The sequence below is a fragment of the Lissotriton helveticus genome, chromosome 5_1 (assembly GCF_964261635.1).
Source record: "Lissotriton helveticus chromosome 5_1, aLisHel1.1, whole genome shotgun sequence".
Lineage (NCBI taxonomy): Eukaryota > Metazoa > Chordata > Amphibia > Caudata > Salamandridae > Lissotriton > Lissotriton helveticus.
The window spans coordinates 1,224,688,155-1,224,707,117 of NC_136065.1; the positions used below are offsets into that span (position 1 = coordinate 1,224,688,155).

At 46.3% G+C, this 18,963-nt stretch overlaps 1 protein-coding gene across 1 annotated transcript in view; it reads left to right on the top strand.

Moving 5' to 3' along the window:
- Nucleotides 1–7,063, top strand: part of LOC144753553 (uncharacterized) — a 168,988-nt gene extending 161,925 nt beyond the window's left edge. The window contains exon 3 of the mRNA XM_078641203.1: nucleotides 6,064–7,063. Within this exon, the coding sequence (XP_078497329.1) occupies nucleotides 6,064–6,263 (200 nt within the window). The 3' untranslated portion in view covers nucleotides 6,264–7,063. The remainder of the gene's footprint in view (nucleotides 1–6,063) is intronic.
- The last annotated feature ends 11,900 nt before the right edge of the window (nucleotides 7,064–18,963 follow it).

Here is an 18,963-nt window from a genome sequence, read left to right on the forward strand (position 1 = left end):
TCACTCTGCACTCTGAATCTGCACTCTGAATCTGAATCTGCACTCTGAATCTGCACTCTGAACTCTGAATCTGCACTCTGAATCTGCACTCTGAATCTGCACTCTGCACTCTGAATCTGCACTCTGAATCTGCACTCTGAATCTGCACTCTGAATTTTCACTCTGCACTCTGAATCTGCACTCTGCACTCTGAATCTGCACTCTGAATCTGCACTCTGCACTCTGAATCTGCACTCTGCACTCTGAATCTGCACTCTGCACTCTGAATCTGCACTCTGCACTCACAATCTGCACTCACAATCTGCACTCTAAATCTGCACTCTGCACTCTAAATCTGCACTCTGCACTCTAAATCTGCACTCTAAAATTGCACTCTGCACTCTGAATCTGCACTCTAAATCTGCACTCTAAATCTGCACTCTAAATCTGCACTCTGCACTCTGAATCTGCACTCTGAATCTGCACTCTGAATCTGCACTCTGCACTCTGAATCTGCACTCTGAAACTGCACTCTGCACTCTGAATCTGCACTCTGCACTCTAAATCTGCACTCTGCACTCTGAATCTGCACTCTGCACTCACAATCTGCACTCACAATCTGCACTCTAAATCTGCACTCTGCACTCACAATCTGCACTCACAATCTGCACTCTAAATCTGCACTCTGCACTCTAAATCTGCACTCTGAATCTGCACTCTGCACTCTAAATCTGCACTCTGCACTCTAAATCTGCACTCTGCACTCTAAATCTGCACTCTGCACTCTAAATCTGCACTCTGCACTCTGAATCTGCACTCTGAATCTGCACTCTGAATCTGCACTCTGCACTCTAAATCTGCACTCTGCACTCTAAATCTGCACTCTGCACTCTAACTCTGCACTCTGCACTCTGAATCTGCACTCTGAATCTGCACTCTGCACTCTGAATCTGCACTCTGCACTCTGAATCTGCACTCTGAATCTGCACTCTGAATCTGAATCTGCACTCTGAATCTGCACTCTGAACTCTGAATCTGCACTCTGAATCTGCACTCTGAATCTGCACTCTGAATCTGCACTCTGCACTCTGAATCTGCACTCTGAATCTGCACTCTGCACTCTGAATCTGCACTCTGAATCTGCACTCTGAATCTGCACTCTGCACTCTAAATCTGCACTCTGCACTCTGAATCTGCACTCTGCACTCTGAATCTGCACTCTGCACTCTAAATCTGCACTCTGCACTCTGAATCTGCACTCTGAACGCTGAATCTGCACTCTGAATCTGCACTCTGAATCTGCCCTCTGAATCTGCACTCTGCACTCGGAATCTGCACTCTAAATCTGCACTCTGCACTCTAAATCTGCACTCTGCACTCTAAATCTGCACTCTAAATCTGCACTCTAAATCTGCACTCTGCACTCTGAATCTGCACTCTGAATCTGCACTCTGAATCTGAATCTGCACTCTGAATCTGCACTCTGAACTCTGAATCTACACTCTGAATCTGCACTCTGAATCTGCACTCTGAATCTGCACTCTGAATCTGCACTCTGCACTCTGAATCTGCACTCTGCACTCTGAATCTGCACTCTGAACGCTGAATCTGCACTCTGAATCTGCACTCTGAATCTGCACTCTGCACTCGGAATCTGCACTCTGAATCTGCACTCTGAATCTGCACTCTGCACTCTGAATCTGCACTCTGCACTCTGAATCTGCACTCTGCACTCTGAATCTGCACTCTGAATCTGCACTCTGCACTCTGAATCTGCACTCTGAATCTGCACTCTGCACTCTAAATCTGCACTCTGCACTCACAATCTGCACTCTAAATCTGCACTCTGCACTCTAAATCTGCACTCACAATCTGCACTCTAAATCTACACTCTGCACTCTAAATCTGCACTCTGCACTCTAAATCTGCACTCTGCACTCTGAATCTGCACTCTATCTGCACTCTGCACTCTGAATCTGCACTCTAAATCTGCACTCTGAATCTGCACTCTGAATCTGCACTCTGAATCTGCATTCTGAATCTGCACTCTGAATCTGCACTCTGCACTCTGAATCTGCACTCTAAATCTGCACTCTGCACTCTGAATCTGCACTCTGCACTCTAAATCTGCACTCTGCACTCTAAATCTGCACTCTGCACTCTGAATCTGCACTCTGAATCTGCACTCTGCACTCTGAATCTGCACTCTAAATCTGCACTCTGCACTCTGAATCTGCACTCTAAATCTGCACTCTGCACTCTGAATCTGCACTCTGAATCTGCACTCTGCACTCTAAATCTGCACTCTGCACTCTAAATCTGCACTCTGCACTCTGAATCTGCACTCCGAATCTGCACTCTGCACTCTGAATCTGCACTCTGAATCTGCACTCTGCACTCTAAATCTGCACTCTGCACTCTAAATCTGCACTCTGCACTCTGAATCTGCACTCTGCACTCTGAATCTGCACTCTGAATCTGCACTCTGAATCTTCACTCTGCACTCTGAATCTGAATCTGCACTCTGAATCTGCACTCTGAACTCTGAATCTGCACTCTGAATCTGCACTCTGAATCTGCACTCTGCACTCTGAATCTGCACTCTGAATCTGCACTCTGAATCTGCACTCTGCACTCTGAATCTGCACTCTGCACTCTGAATCTGCACTCTGCACTCTGAATCTGCACTCTGCACTCTGAATCTGCACTCTGCACTCACAATCTGCACTCACAATCTGCACTCTAAATCTGCACTCTGCACTCTAAAATTGCACTCTGCACTCTGAATCTGCACTCTAAATCTGCACTCTAAATCTGCACTCTAAATCTGCACTCTGCACTCTGAATCTGCACTCTGAATCTGCACTCTGCACTCTGAATCTGCACTCTGAAACTGCACTCTGCACTCTGAATCTGCACTCTGCACTCTGAATCTGCACTCTGCACTCTAAATCTGCACTCTGCACTCTGAATCTGCACTCTGCACTCACAATCTGCACTCACAATCTGCACTCTAAATCTGCACTCTGCACTTACAATCTGCACTCACAATCTGCACTCACAATCTGCACTCTAAATCTGCACTCTGCACTCTAAATCTGCACTCTGAATCTGCACTCTGCACTCTAAATCTGCACTCTGCACTCTAAATCTGCACTCTGCACTCTAAATCTGCACTCTGCACTCTGAATCTGCACTCTGAATCTGCACTCTGCACTCTGAATCTGCACTCTGAATCTGCACTCTGCACTCTAAATCTGCACTCTGCACTCTAAATCTGCACTCTGCACTCTAACTCTGCACTCTGAATCTGCACTCTGAATCTGCACTCTGCACTCTGAATCTGCACTCTGCATCTGCACTCTGAATCTGCACTCTGAATCTGAATCTGCACTCTGAATCTGCACTCTGAATCTGCACTCTGAATCTGCACTCTGAATCTGCACTCTGAATCTGCACTCTGAATCTGCACTCTGAATCTGCACTCTGAATCTGCACTCTGAATCTGCACTCTGCACTCTGAATCTGCACTCTGCACTCTGAATCTGCACTCTGCACTCTGAATCTGCACTCTGCACTCTGAATCTGCACTCTGCACTCTGAATCTGCACTCTGCACTCTGAATCTGCACTCTGCACTCTAAATCTGCACTCTGAATCTGCACTCTGCACTCTAAATCTGCACTCTGCACTCTAAATCTGCACTCTGCACTCTAAATCTGCACTCTGCACTCTGAATCTGCACTCTGAATCTGCACTCTGCACTCTGAATCTGCACTCTGCACTCTAAATCTGCACTCTGCACTCTAAATCTGCACTCTGCACTCTAACTCTGCACTCTGAATCTGCACTCTGAATCTGCACTCTGCACTCTGAATCTGCACTCTGCACTCTGAATCTGCACTCTGAATCTGCACTCTGAATCTGCACTCTGAACTCTGAATCTGCACTCTGAATCTGCACTCTGAATCTGCACTCTGAATCTGCACTCTGCACTCTGAATCTGCACTCTGAATCTGCACTCTGAATCTGCACTCTGCACTCTGAATCTGCACTCTGAATCTGCACTCTGCACTCTGAATCTGCACTCTGAATCTGCACTCTGCACTCTGAATCTGCACTCTGCACTCTGAATCTGCACTCTGAATGCTGAATCTGCACTCTGAATCTGCACTCTGAATCTGCACTCTGCACTCTGAATCTGCACTCTGAATCTGCACTCTGAATCTGCACTCTGAATCTGCACTCTGCACTCTGAATCTGCACTCTGAATCTGCACTCTGAATCTGCACTCTGCACTCTGAATCTGCACTCTGCACTCTGAATCTGCACTCTGCACTCTAAATCTGCACTCTGCACTCTAAATCTGCACTCTGCACTCACAATCTGCACTCTAAATCTGCACTCTGCACTCTAAATCTGCACTCTGCACTCTAAATCTGCACTCTGCACTCTAAATCTGCACTCTGCACTCTGAATCTGCACTCTAAATCTGCACTCTGCACTCTGAATCTGCACTCTAAATCTGCACTCTGAATCTGCACTCTGAATCTGCACTCTGAATCTGCACTCTGAATCTGCACTCTGAATCTGCACTCTGAATCTGCACTCTGCACTCTGAATCTGCACTCTGCACTCTGAATCTGCACTCTGAATCTGCACTCTGAATCTGCACTCTGCACTCTGAATCTGCACTCTGCACTCTGAATCTGCACTCTGCACTCACAATCTGCACTCACAATCTGCACTCTAAATCTGCACTCTGCACTCACAATCTGCACTCTGAATCTGCACTCTGCACTCTGAATCTGCACTCTGAATCTGCACTCTGAATCTGCACTCTAAATCTGCACTCTGCACTCTGAATCTGCACTCTGAATCTGCACTCTGAATCTGCACTCTAAATCTGCACTCTAAATCTGCACTCACAATCTGCACTCTAAATCTGCACTCTAAATCTGCACTCTAAATCTGCACTCTGAATCTGCACTCTGAATCTGCATTCTGAATCTGCACTCTGAATCTGCACTCACAATCTGCACTCACAATCTGCACTCACAATCTGCACTCACAATCTGCACTCTAAATCTGCACTCACAATCTGCACTCACAATCTGCACTCACAATCTGCACTCACAATCTGCACTCTGAATCTGCACTCTGCACTCTACATATGGTATGTTATGCTTACATACGTTCCATATATTATCCATGTATATGCCACATTTAGTTAAGAATATATGTTCTGTTTAGTTACATTACTTTGTTTGTATACCCTTTTATGCTGCTCTAAAGTTATTTCAATGGGTGAAATGCGGAGCCTGGGTAGCAGGAAGGAGAAGATAAGAGAGTGCATCGAGTGCGGACTTGTGAGCAAGCGCCTTCAGCCATCAGGATGCTACTTCAAGGCACGTAGACAGGGTCGTAATACCCAATGATACTCGTAAAGGTAGCTACAAAAAATGGCGTTAGGTTGTGCACACACCCTGCAAAGATGCGTGTAGCGCCTGAAGTCACAAGTTGAACCTGGTGTTGTTCGCTACAATAGACGATAGTTATCAGTGAGGTTTGTTCCACCATGAAACGAAAGTTGGCTGCCGAGAGTAACAAGGTAGTGCTGGGAGGGGGGCTGCGCACCAACTGAAGTGCTCTGGTTGCACGGCCTGCGGCAGTGTGAAGTGATAAGCCTTGAACGGCCTGCGGCCGTGTGAAGTGATAAGCCTTTGAAGTATGGGAATGTGGGAGGAGTGCTGCTACGGCCTGGGGGAAGCTGGCTGGGGAGGGGGAGGAGAAATGAATGTAAGGCTGTGGGGAACAGAGTTTATGGCCCAAAATTGCGTGCCTGTGGCCACGTGAACTTCAAGAAAACTGCAAGGAACGAAGCCCTTGGTTTGACGAGGATATCGAGCACTTGAATTCTCGATCCCTCAATGCGCTTGCGCGCATTGTAGGTCACGAGACCTAAAAACCTGATGTGCTTCATTAAGCAGCAAGCTACTTTTAGGTTCTTGTGTATGCCTTATCTCTGCAAGAACCTAAATAATTGTATACAATAATATTCTCACAATAATATACTCTTTTTCAGATGGTGTAATGAAGTCCTGCTCCTTCAAGTCATTCTGTGATCGGGCTGCAGAGGATGGTGCCAAGGTCCCTGGTGTCAGTGTTAATTGCTGCTTCTCCAACAACTGCAACGCCAAAAGCCTAAGTAGCAGCCAACGGATCAGTGTCTGCCTCGGCCTGCTCCTCGTCTCTGCGTTGCTGTTGGTCCATCTCCTACTCTGAACTAAATAGCTAAGGATAAAAAAAATCACTAACCGTAATTAAACAGTATGGCTTCTTCCTTTCAGCTGTTCAGATGCACAGAACAACTCCAGCCAAATTCTTCAGTTTAGACTGTATTCCTATTGCAAGGCATTTGGACACTTTCAATGCTGGCCTGCCAACTGTTAAAATTCCAGGGTGTGGCTGCTCTCTTGAATAGTCACAACGTGTGACCTTTGTCAGCAGTCCCCAAGAGGCAATAAATAACTTCACTGTATTTCAATGGGAGGGTATTCTGTGTCCTGTAGGTAACAAATACCTTATGTTTGATCACAAAAATAATAAGAATATGACATAGTGCATCAGCTTTTGAGATCACAAAGTTCACTTCAGTAAATGTAAAGGAAAGGTGGAAATTCTATGTAGTTTTCACTACATAGTCCCCTCAGTGGAGAGTTCAAATCCTGACACGTTTGTTCATGTACACAACACGTAACTACCAATACTGTGCTTTTTAAATCTTGTTAACTGGCACACTTTAATGTTTTATACTTTGAGCTGCTGATATCTGTGACAATGTATGAATTTATTTTTCAATTAGGTATGTCAAATAGTTAACCTATAATTACAGTTTTACTGCTAATATAGTGGAACACTTGTTTGAACCTGATTCGATGTAATACATATGTATAATACAAGGACTGTACAATAGCAGCAACATGTATCAACTGCATTGTGGACATTTATTAAAGCTGTAAGTGAATAAATGTATAAACTTTGCACATAACAGCTTGCCTTAATAATAATGATTTAAAATATGATCCCCACTTTTTATGTAAGTTTTTGTCGGGGGGGGGGGGGGGGGTTCTGAGGAAGGTAATGATATATATCACTAGGCTCACTTAGAGATAGAAAGCTCGGTGTCTCTAGCAATCACCGTTCAAGATATGTATTCTACAACAGACGGGGTGTCACTTAAGGGTTGACAACTCTCTGGGTACAGAGGCAGAGTTCTCCACAGTTCTCCTGGAGGGAGGTGTGAGGGTCAAGACGAAGTACAGGCAGCATAGTTACCACAATAAAAGTGTAGAAGTCAAGCCATAGTGATGTTCACAACACTCATAATAACATCTCATTCGTCTTAAATACATTTTTGTGCAAACCATAACAGAATCAATTTAAAACACAATTCATCACAGTAGCAAAATAATGGTTGTAAATGCACATAACCTGCATAGTACAGTACATGACTTGTAGTCCGAACACTCCCAATGTTTGCCAATGCTAAAGAGTTACTGTATCAATAATGGAGGATCACATTCTTCCAGCCTCAGTAAGGGTTACTCTGTATCAATGGTAATTGCAACGCTTCAACACCCTTTAAGTTTATCATTTAGAGCAGTGGTTCTTTAACTGTGATTTGGGGAGTTAGTGTCCTCCTATCGATTAGTGGGAGCGGCGCAAATACATCCAGCAGAATACAGTATGGTAGATGAGCGGCCTAAATTGAATTTAGAAACGCTCCAACTTCCCCATTAAAATGAAAATTCTGACTTTGTGTATTTGTTTGTAAATTCATGAAAATATATTATCAATTATGTAGTTGTTTTGATAAATGCTTGTTTTCGTATTTTGCGGTTCAAGTCAACGAAAATACTTTTTCCTGGGTCCCCAACTTCCAGTAATGTGGGGGTCTTTGGATTCAAATATTTATTCAGTGGGGGTGTCTAGGGTCCAGTAATAGGGCTCACAATCACGTTAGCACACTGGGTTCACAAGTGACAAGAAATATCACTGGACTTTGCAAGCTTGCTAACCAACACGGTGCTGGGTAGCTGCACACAGCAGGTGAAGAAATAGTTGAAATGAAATGGATAAAAATAAGAAATGCTGGTAGAAAGGTCAGCAAGTGGTTAATATGCAGAACTATTGTCTCATCTGCACTTTAGGGATCTATCGGTTGCCCACCTCCATCCCTGGTGAAGGGTTTGAGGAGTTCAGATGATGTTCACAAACATCAGGTGTTGGGGGTTTATTTTTCAACTGCCCGTCTCAGTCTCACAGCAAGGAATAAAATGGGCTTAAGCCCAATCTGAGGCTATGCAGGACGCCTTAAGCAGGTTGTCTTTTTCCAAAGTAAGGTCAGAACTGCATGACAGGATTAATACAAGATCTGAAGAAGCAGTCCAGGGGATTCAAACTCCAGAATGCACCTTCAGAAACATGGTCCACGCGGTTCTTAGTACCGAGGACATTCACTGATGCTCCCTATGCTGGGCACTTCCTCCCTGCCAATATGTGTTCACTGCAGACTTACAATTTCAAAGGTCCAACCAATGAAGTTGGGTTTGTCGTCTCCTCCTCAGAGCGAAGTCTGGGAGACTGTAGTGAGCCCTGTAGGGGGTTCGCTAGCAGCGCTTCTGGAGTATTCCCTTCGGACGACTTAGACTTTTCACCATCTGGAACTCATTGACACAAGCAGCCTGCTATTGATTTCCACAAAGGGTAGCATTTATTTTTCTTTTACACGGCGGGGAGTTCCTCTTGCTTAGCTTTTAATTGTTGCCCTTCTGTGAAATGGTTATGTTTTTTTGCAGATGGGAGACTTACAACACTGGCTGGTGTTTGGAGGTGGGCCTGACCCCAAAAAAGGAAACTGCACTGTGCTTGCAAGGCCTGCCTCCACTATTGAGGTTTAGTGTGTGGTTTCCCCATGCCCCTTTCTCATTTTTTTTTATCCTAAACCACAGAACAAGTTTGTTCTGGGCACCTAAGCAGTGAGGGTGGAGGAGCACTAAGGAAGACCGGCACTCACATCTTCAGAAATCCTAAAACCAGGGAGAAGCAAGAAGAAGTGAGGGATGGAGAAAAGACTTTAGTGAGTCCAGCAAAAAAGGCATACAGTGAGTCCATAAAAATGTACAAAGCAGAAATTAAAAAGGCAAACGGACAATATTTTGAAGAAAAGATTAATTCAGCAGCAAATGCCCCCAAATAAATCTTCTGTATCGACAAAACACTGCTGGAGCTCCCACCCCTGGAAACCTAAACAGGTCTAACTAACGATACATGTAATGAACTGGCGGGATTTTTCCAGGGAAAAATTTAGATAATATACAAGGCCTTTCCTGTTTCCCCAGGCCCTAGTGTTCGTCGCACCCCAACAACCAACGATATAGCGTGTGAACTTTCTGAAAGAAAGGGGTATGTTGACTCCACTAAGTACACTCTGGAGGACTTTCCACTCTTGGATATAGATACTATAACTGACATCTTCAGGCAAATTAAATCAAGTTGGCCTATAGACCCTGTACACCCCCACCCACATTCTTAGTAAGGTAAAAGATACGGTATTACCAGTCATCCGGGATGTGATAAATCTTTCCATTAATAATGGACTGGTGCCACTTGCGTGGAAACAAGCCATGGTAAAAGCCCTGCAGAGAAAGCCACATTTAGACCCAGAAGTACTAAGCAACTATCGGCCCATATCCATGCGGCCTAGGCCCATATCCATGCTGCCTATGCTTAGATCGTGGAGAGGCATATAAATGTCACGCTATCATCTTTTTTAGAGTCCCATGAGCTTCTACACCATTCGCAGACGGGTTTCCACCCCCAACATGGGAAACCGTGATTGCCGTGGTCGAAGAAGCCAAGGAGTCAATTGATCAGGGAGGTGCAGCAGCCATTATCCTACTTGATCTTAGTGCCGCATTCGACACAGTGAATCTGGACATCCTCATAAAGAGACTCAGGAGAGCTGGGGTGGTAGGAGGAGCCATTTCTTGGATCCAGTTCTTCCTCAATGGCAGAACATTTCAGGTTTATGCAGGGGAATGTACCTCTAGGACTCTACCTCTTAGTTATGGAGTCCCTCAGGGATCTTCCCTGAGTCAGATGCTTTTTAATGTATACATGAAGCCACTGGCGGAGGTCATTCAACCATATTGGGTCAAGGTTGTCACCTATGCAGATGACACCCAGCTGGTGGTATCTTTAAACCACCCACGCAACACCCTAGCTGATTTAGAGTCCTGCTTGGAGAAGGTAGCCAAATGGATGCAACAGACATGTCTCAAACTTAATGGGGACAAGACGGAAATAATGTATCTTGGGTATACAGCTAACAAAGAGCCCAAACTGCCATGGCCCATCTGTCTCGGACCCACCCCCCCAGTCCCAAAGCCCAAAATAAAGAGTTTGGGCGTATGGCTGGATAAGGCTCTCAATTTTGACCAGCACGCAGTAGCAGTCACCGGTCTCTGTCATGGCACCCTCAGAATGTTGCGGAAAGTCCTTCCTCTACTCCTCATAACAGCAAGGAGAACTATGGTCCAGGCCGTAGTACTCTCGCGCCTGGACTATGGAAACACATTGTATGTAGGAGCACCCAAATCCACCCTAAGGAAGCTTCAGGTGGCACAGAATTGTGCCGCCAGACTCCTGACAGGAGCCCACAGAACACAGTCAGCCTTGCCCAGCTTAAAGTCCCTACACTGGCTGCCCACAGAGAAGAGGAGCACATTTGGGGTCATGTGCACTGCCCATAGGATCCTAAGGGGGTCAGGCCCTCGCATCCACCACCTACTTATCAAGGTGTATCAGCCAAGGAGACCCCTCCGCTCGGCGAATCTAAATATAGCTATCATCCGTAACATCCAGAGGATGCGCAGCGGGGGTCGGTCCTTCTCATACAACGTAGCGAAGAAGTGGAACTCCCTTCCCCTACATTTGCGCTTAGAAACTGCCCACCTTCGTTTTAGGAAAGGGTTTAAAACCTGGCTCTCCCAGAAGATCAATTGGTAACTGCCTCGCTTTGTCTGTTTTGCTGTTAGCGCTGGGATGCCTTAGGGTAGCCATGCGCTCAAGAATGCTAATTAATAATAATATTAATAATAATAATATGCTTCCATGGGCAGACCTTATCTTCCACCTTGCAAATGCCACTGATGCAACAAAGCAAATGTTCATAATCATCCATGGGTAAACTTAAAAGCAGGAGTACCAGAAATTTTTGCAAACAGCTTCACTCATACAAACGTTCACAGATATCTAAGAACATGTGTACATTAGGTATATAAACATTACATTTATTCAATATCTAAACCACAATGGACCTTTCTCACCTGCTCTTGGACTTAAATTTACACAGGGATCGTCAGTGAGCAACACCTCTAGGATACTCCTGCACATGTAGTATCATTTTGCAGTGGCGGCTACTCCGCTAAGGCAGGAGGAGCATCGCCCCCCACTACCAGGAAGCAGGAAAACAAGGAAAAAATAAAAAGATATTAATGGAATGACGTTATCATTTTATTCTGTCCTTCTGCTGTGGCAGCTTTGCGTGAGTGGTGTGCTGGGCTGCAGAGCAGGGGAGGAGTGGTAGAACCCTCCTAAGTGCACAGTGACTGTTTAGTCGGCCCTCACGGACGGCCCAAAACAGTCATGCGCACTTTTCCCTGTTCTCCATGCCGTCGATGTATGATCCAATAAGCTGAAAATTCTGAGGTACGGTCTCAACTACTAGGGCCCAGAGCAAAATGCCTGCTCGAAAGCAATTACTTCCACCGGAACCATATTGTTATATGGTGTAAAAGAAGAGGGATTCCTCAAGCCTGAGTCTTCCTGTTCAGGAGGAGGCGTGTCTTGGAAAAAAGCCTTCAGTCTGATGGTACAGAACCAATTATGTATCTCACAGTGGGTTTGAAATTTATCCACCTTTGGAGTGGGGACAAAGCCTAGACCTTTCTAAAGTATAGCTCTCTCTGATTCAGAGAGGATACGGTGGGAGAGGCTGACCACTAGGTCTTCTTGCCTTGTGTCTTGTTCCTGGTGTCCATCCCGCTGGTTGGTTGGTCTTGCCAATGGACCTTTTTTTGCGTGCCCCTTCTGTTGCGCCCTCTTCCTCTGCCCCAACCTCTGTCTAAGAAAGGTGGGTTGCCATGATTGAAAAATTGGGGAGGCGGTGGGGCTTGTTGGTATTGAGGGAATTGCCAGAAGGGAGGGGGGACCATGGTACTGCATGGGTCCCTGGTATTGGGGTCCGTTGTAGAACTGGTTAGGTCGTGTGTTAGGCCGTTGGTTCTTCCTAGCATTGTTGTTACCCCAGCTATCAGCACTAGAATTACTGTCACTGGAATCTCTCCTCTCTGAGTTGTCATCCAAGGAGTAACTAGTTTGGGTGGATGTAAAGTCGTCTCTGAGACATGGGTATACTTTCTCCTTTGAGAACTTCTGAATATCCTTTTGAAGTTTATTAATTTTTTGCTTCATGAGATAGTCTTTGTTATCTGTAATCTATCTCAGTATTGATTTCCGCCAGTTTAACCTTATAGGCGGAGATTTGAATGGTGGTTTTGAGGGCTCCTTCTGCAATCTGAATTTTAAGCAGGAAAGCATCGGCTAATCTCTTCGCCATGTTGATGATCAAAACTAACCAGTCCCTAGTGCATTTCCACGCCACTAGGGAGCATTCTTTCTTAAAGACAGGATCGTCAAGGAACAGTCTGGGAAAGGTGCTGACTATTAAACCCGGTGGAGCGATATTCGCTCGAAGGTATTCAGTCATAAGTGCGCCATGAAGGGTGATCTTCACCCATTCTCTTTTTAAGGCGGTTAGTGAGTTCCAATCATCGGTGTTAGACCCAGAGGCTGAACTCCCATCAGCGCCCAGTAATGATGGTGTTCTGTCTAGGATGTCTGTGACTACATCATCTCCAAAACTCAAGCCATGGCGGTCGTCCATGTTCAATGAGTGTAAAAAGCATAGTGGGCCAAGAAAGATCTGTCAGCAATCCCTTGGTATCCTATAGTCGTACGGGAGTTGCCTGTGCTGGATATGTCAACAAAAGAAGGGACATGGGGCTAGTTTAATGAGGTCCAGTGTACATGCCCCAGAAGGACTGTGGTACAAAAAGGGGTACAAAGTTCCTCAGTGATAATGAGTTCGAAGAGAAAGAGCATGTAGGGGAGGTGTGGTCAAGAAAGGCATGGGGTGTGTGAAATAAGGAGAGGGAATTCTCCTTGTTGGAACTAGGGCTCTCGCACACCTAGCAAGCTAGGTGTCATGCTTCATCATTTGAGCCTGCCCCTCGCCAGGTCGGCGCTGCAATACCTGGCGGGCACCCAGAACCGGGGCTCTTTGTCGGGGATCTTTTGTTCCTGCCGGTGGGTGCAGTGGGGATGAGAGAAGAAAATGTAAGTGAATTAAAATAGGTCAGTTAGTCCTAATCAGGTATTTTATTCCAAAGGTAAACTGCCTAATTAAAAAGTGGAGAGGGGCTGCCAACTAGTAGTAAGGTGTCTAGTAGTGTGTGCACTACTCTCGGGAGATGAACATGTTTTGTGTCGCGAATGTCAAATTAATCAGGACACTTCATCAGGATCAGTGCTAAAACTATCTACACCAAGGTAAGTGAAATCTACCTACCCTTTATGTTCATGATGGACCTAAAAGATGGATATATAAGGACATAAGAACATGCATGAGTATAGCAGTAGTGGGTAATCTTAAGAACTAGCCAATGGACTAATCACTGTCCAATGGTACTTGCTGCGTACTTACAGTGTATAAAGAGCAGTATTCAAGTATTCAATGGGTCACACCAAGATAGACATAGAAAATAAAAACGGGTTGATTAAACAGAACACATCAGGTAAATAACTCACCAATACTGTTAGCTAAGTATGCTGGCAGCAGTCATCGGCGGTTATGTGGACACCAATTGGGTCCTAGTAAAGAAGGGGAGGAATGTTGGAGTCACAAGGAACTCCCGGTTAGCCTAGTAAATGAAGGCATGTGGTTCAGAAGGAAAACGTATTAGGAGGTAACCTTCAGATGCAGGCTGTAAGCTGGTATCTGTGTTAAATGCGCCTCCCCCGGCAGCCGGTTTAGGTGGGAGGGGAGCCAGCGTCGGAACGATACCCTAAGCGGGACGCCCCCAGCAAGCTGGCGTGTTAACCCTTGGTGTCACGAAACTGGCGCGGTCCTACAAGCACCTTCCCAACGCAGAGAGATGGCGCGTCTCCCGGCAGTTTGCCAGAAGCGACCCGCATCTAGGAACAATCTCCAAGTACAAAGGGATCAAGTGTACTCGCCAGATGTCTTGGACACTCAAAACCGTAGACCTACCCTGCCGCCGACACCGGGATGGTGAAGGTGTACCGGCGGCGGGTCCTGAAGTAATCGCCTGGTGGATCACATGGTGTCTGAGTGTCGAAATAGAGGTAGTACCACTAGCTGCTTGATGTAGTCTCACTACGGCGGCCATCTTATAACGGGTTTCTGGGACTATGAGTGCTATATCAATGAATACATACAGAGATGTGGGGAAATACTGGCACTCCAGTGTGTACCACGTTCTCAAGGTCGAACAAGGGCTGTGTAAATTAGTGTGCAGTATGCAAGAAATGTAATGGAACAGATCCGCATGTTATCGTGAGAATCATATTGGTGGCCATCTTGTAACGTGTTCTTTAGACATAGAGAGCAGTAATACCAAATCATCCTGGCTGGACTACGTGAGATGGAGGGGAGTTGGGCACTCCAATGTGTACCACGGTTTGAAAACAGGGCCTCCATGTAATATAGAAACAGCTCATACTGCCTTTAACTGCTACCAGGATGTGAATTTCCCCCAGGGATGTCCCACCACTTGAGGGTGCCTAGCTACGCTGCTGCCAAGACTGTGAGATGGAGCTGTGAGTGTGCATTCTCATTGACAGCTAGTCCTAGGTGATGACGGCTGCGAGGAGGCCTCCCACTCTCCTTCTGATGTGGCCTACACCACGTGAATTCCCCGGCTGGTTTGGGTTTCAGCTAAGAGGTGGCACTGAGTGACTGCTGGGGTCTCCTGCACCACCCCCGGATGGATTAAGAGGGCGGCTACAAGACCCCCCTTGAAAAGGTACTGCTGGGCTGCCTGTGGTTTAGGAGACATCCTTGCTCGAAGGAATAATATTGCGCCCCCCTCTTCCTCGTTGTCTCTTTTCCTATGGAGATCGGGGTAACACCAACTGCAGATTTGTTGGCAACTTTAAACCCCAGATGAGAAGATTATGTGATGCCGGAGACAACTCTTGGCGAGGACACTGGGATCAAGACAGAGGCCATCTGTTGGGGGCCCACCGGGGGGGCTGTTGCTGGAGGTTGCCCCAAAACACTGCAGAGGGAGCCACTCGCCTGTTGCAGCATAGAAAATATCCTGATGATAATCAACTGGCGTCCCCATTTATTGCCTCCCTGGCCCCAGCTTCTTGTGCTGCCTGTATCTGCCCTGGTCCTGCAGAGCAAGCAGGCTTAAACCCATCTTGCTGGCTACTGTGAGGACCTCTGCCTTGAAGCTTGAAGCTATGTTATGTTATATTGGTTTGTGCAGTGCACTAATTACCTGAGAGGGTATCCAAATGCTTGGGCAGGAGGGTAGGTTTGTGGTCCCAAGGTACTTATGCAAACAGCTAGTTCTTCAGCTTCTTGCAGAACTCAATAAGTCTGGAAGAGGCTCTGATGTGTTGAGGGAAGTTGTTCCAACTCTTGGCTGCGATGTAGGAGAATGAGTGACCTCCAGTTTTGCTTTTGCAGATGCAGGGAATGTGTGTGAGTGAGGCAGCATAATTGCCTCATAGGTTGGTGAAAGCGCATACGGCTGTTCTGGTATTCTGGTCCTGTGTTGTGTAGGGCTTTGTATGTGTGCTTGAGAAGTATGAATTGGTTGCACATGTGAATGCGGAGTCTGTGAAGCTTCCTAGGGTGTGGTGGGGTGTGGTGTGGGTGCGGCATGGGAGGTTATGTATAAGACGTGCAGCTGTGTTCTGGACCATCTGGAGTTTGCGCAGGAGCTGTTTGGAGATTTCGTTGTAGACAGTGTTGACGCAGTCCAACCTGCTGGTGATGAGTGCTTGTGTGATGGTCTGTCTGGTGTTCTGAGGCAACCCTTTAAAGATATTCCACAACATGCACAGGATGTGGAATCAGGAGGTGCACACTTCATTGAATTGAGCCATCATGTTGACCTTGTTGTCTAGGGTGTCCCTAGATTTTGTGCGTGGTGTGTGGGTGCTGGTCCTGGCTCTAATGGCCACAAAGTTGAGTCCCATGGGAAGGTCTAGTTGCCAAAGACCAGTACTTCCGTCTTATCAGAGTTGAACTGCAGACTGTTGGTTCACATTCAGTCTGATCATACAGTTGGTGGTAGTTTTGTTCATCAGGCAGAGGATGAGTTGGGTGTCATCGGCGTAGGAGATGACGGTGATGTCTTGTGATCAGATGATGTTGGAGAGCGGCGTCATGTATATGTTGGAAAGGATGGTGCTTAAGAACGATCCCTGTGGGACTCCACATAACAATTTCTTGGTCTCTGATGTGAAGGGGGCAGCCTGCCTCTTTAGGTTCCTCGCATGATGAATGAGCAGTGGATCCTTGTATGCCAATCTAGTAAAGTCGTCTGATGAGGGTGTTATGAGAGACAGTGTTAAAGGGCGCAGAGGTCGAGCAGGATGATGGTCGCTGTTTCTCCTTGGTCTAGGATGATTCGAATGTCATCAGTGGCAGCGACGAGTGCTATTTTAGTGCTGAGGTTCTTTATGAATCCTGATTGAGTGTTGTCTAGAAGATGGTGAAGTTTGAGGTGGGTTGTGAGTTGCTTGTTGATGGGCTTCTCAATCATTTTGACTGTATAGGGAAGCAGGGAGACAAATGATTTGCTGCTCTAGTGAACTAGCCTACAATTCACGGCCAGGGGGTGCTCACTGTGGGCATCTCTGCACAGGGTGTTCTGGAGACAGAGCTGAGGACCTTTTTGCCAGACAGGCACTATGACGCATGTCAAACCTACCTCCTAGGAGACAAAGATAGATACGTTCACAGCTCCAGCAATGGAGACACAGAGAGGTTCAGGTGGAGGTGGGGTCCTCGCTTCAGCGACCCCCAGATGCTGGTGACACCACTGCCATCCGCTGAGCTACTCAGGCATCTCAATCTGCCCTGAAAACCAACATTGGAGAGGTGGCCATAGACAAGGTGAACAGCAGAGGGGCGCATTACTGAGCTGGAAGACACTGTTCATGAACTCGACGGTGTCAGATGTTCTCTTTCCAATCCAAGCACATTATAATCTTCCCGTACTACACAAACCAGGATTAGCAGCTGTGTAATCCTTTGAGAATGTTAAGCAGAAGCTGTGGGCTCTAAAAATGCAGTACATACTCCTTTATCACACCAAACTCAAGGTTATCTACAATCTACAATCTATCTATCTATCAACAATCCCAAAGTTATGTTGTTTGATACCCAGAGGTAGCCTGGGACTGGGTAACAGAGCAAAGAACTCTGAAAAGCAATCCAGCTCCCCTATTGGGATCAGCCGGAACACAGGGCAGAAACTGAGGTGTGGAGCCCGACGACAGATCTCAATGGTGAAAATGGTCACAAAAGATGAGGATCAACCTGTGGCTTGCCAAACTCTTCAGAGACCGAAAGGGAGCGACCTGGCTCTGTGCCGCATTCTGATCAAAGCCCTGACTGGAGATAGCCATTGTCCCCTGTGTGTGCAGCGGTAGGGTCCACTGTGAAACCTACCTGAAGAGGAGCTCTTGTTAAGCCCTCAATTCCATTCAATTCAAGTAAAGCATATCCTTAACACAGTACCAGCACCGGGCCTGACAGGGTGGCTCTGAATGCTCCAAATCTAGCTTTATTGTTTATTAGTTGTGGGAGAGGCGACCAATGCTTCTAAGGTGAAGTGTGAGGAGGAGGGTTATAGGGGGAGTTTTTTGTTGTTTATTTGTCAGGTTTGTATACAACTCTTGTTTGTATGTTGTGCTTGGTTCATTTCATTGCCATGCCTTTTTGGAATTGACATGCGTCATCTATGCTCACTATACCCACCAATCGCTAGCTTTCCTAAACCAGAATTGACGTGGGGACTCTGTGCCTCTCACACACTTGTAAATTCAGATTTCCCACCACCAGGAATGTCAATGGCCTAAATGTATCAAGAGGTGATCCTTAGAGTTGCAAAACATCACGCTCCAACCATTTTGATGTCACAAAATACCCACCTACTCGGCACCAGGTGCTCTTTTCTTGCCAGTTTTGGACATGACAGGGTGTATTACACAGGGCACACTAGGGACTCTAGATGGGTTACAATCCTTCTACATAGGAACTTTGCCCTTGTTGTGTCTAGTTCCAGCCCATACCAACTTGGGAGATACGTTATAATTGAAGGCTCCCTTGAAGGTCACCACTACAATTTATTGAGTATCTATATTCCATCACTGACACAAAGGTGCTCACCTTGGTCTCCATGGGCTCTAGCGCGATTGGTCATGGGTGGAGGGTGGACTGGTGAACTGGGTAAATGGGCTAAGGCTTTGCAATGCCTGACGTACATGGAATCCCTAAGGTCATGACTAGAAATATGTCAGTGGCTCACAAAACACAGTCTCGCATCGACCTTCTGTTGCTATCTGCAGCAAATATCCTTCAAATGACAGTGATTCAAATATTAGTCCTTGGTATTTCCAACCAACCAATTATGATTCGGTTTGGGTGCCTCTCTGATGGTTGTCGATCCGTATAGTGACTCAATGCATGAAGCCTGGTAGATAAGCAATGTTCAAGGTTCTTGAGCCAGGAAATGAAGACTTATCTACACTTGACCAGAACCAAGGCTTAGTTGAGGACCAGGAAGCGCAAGACACAACAACAGATATGGGC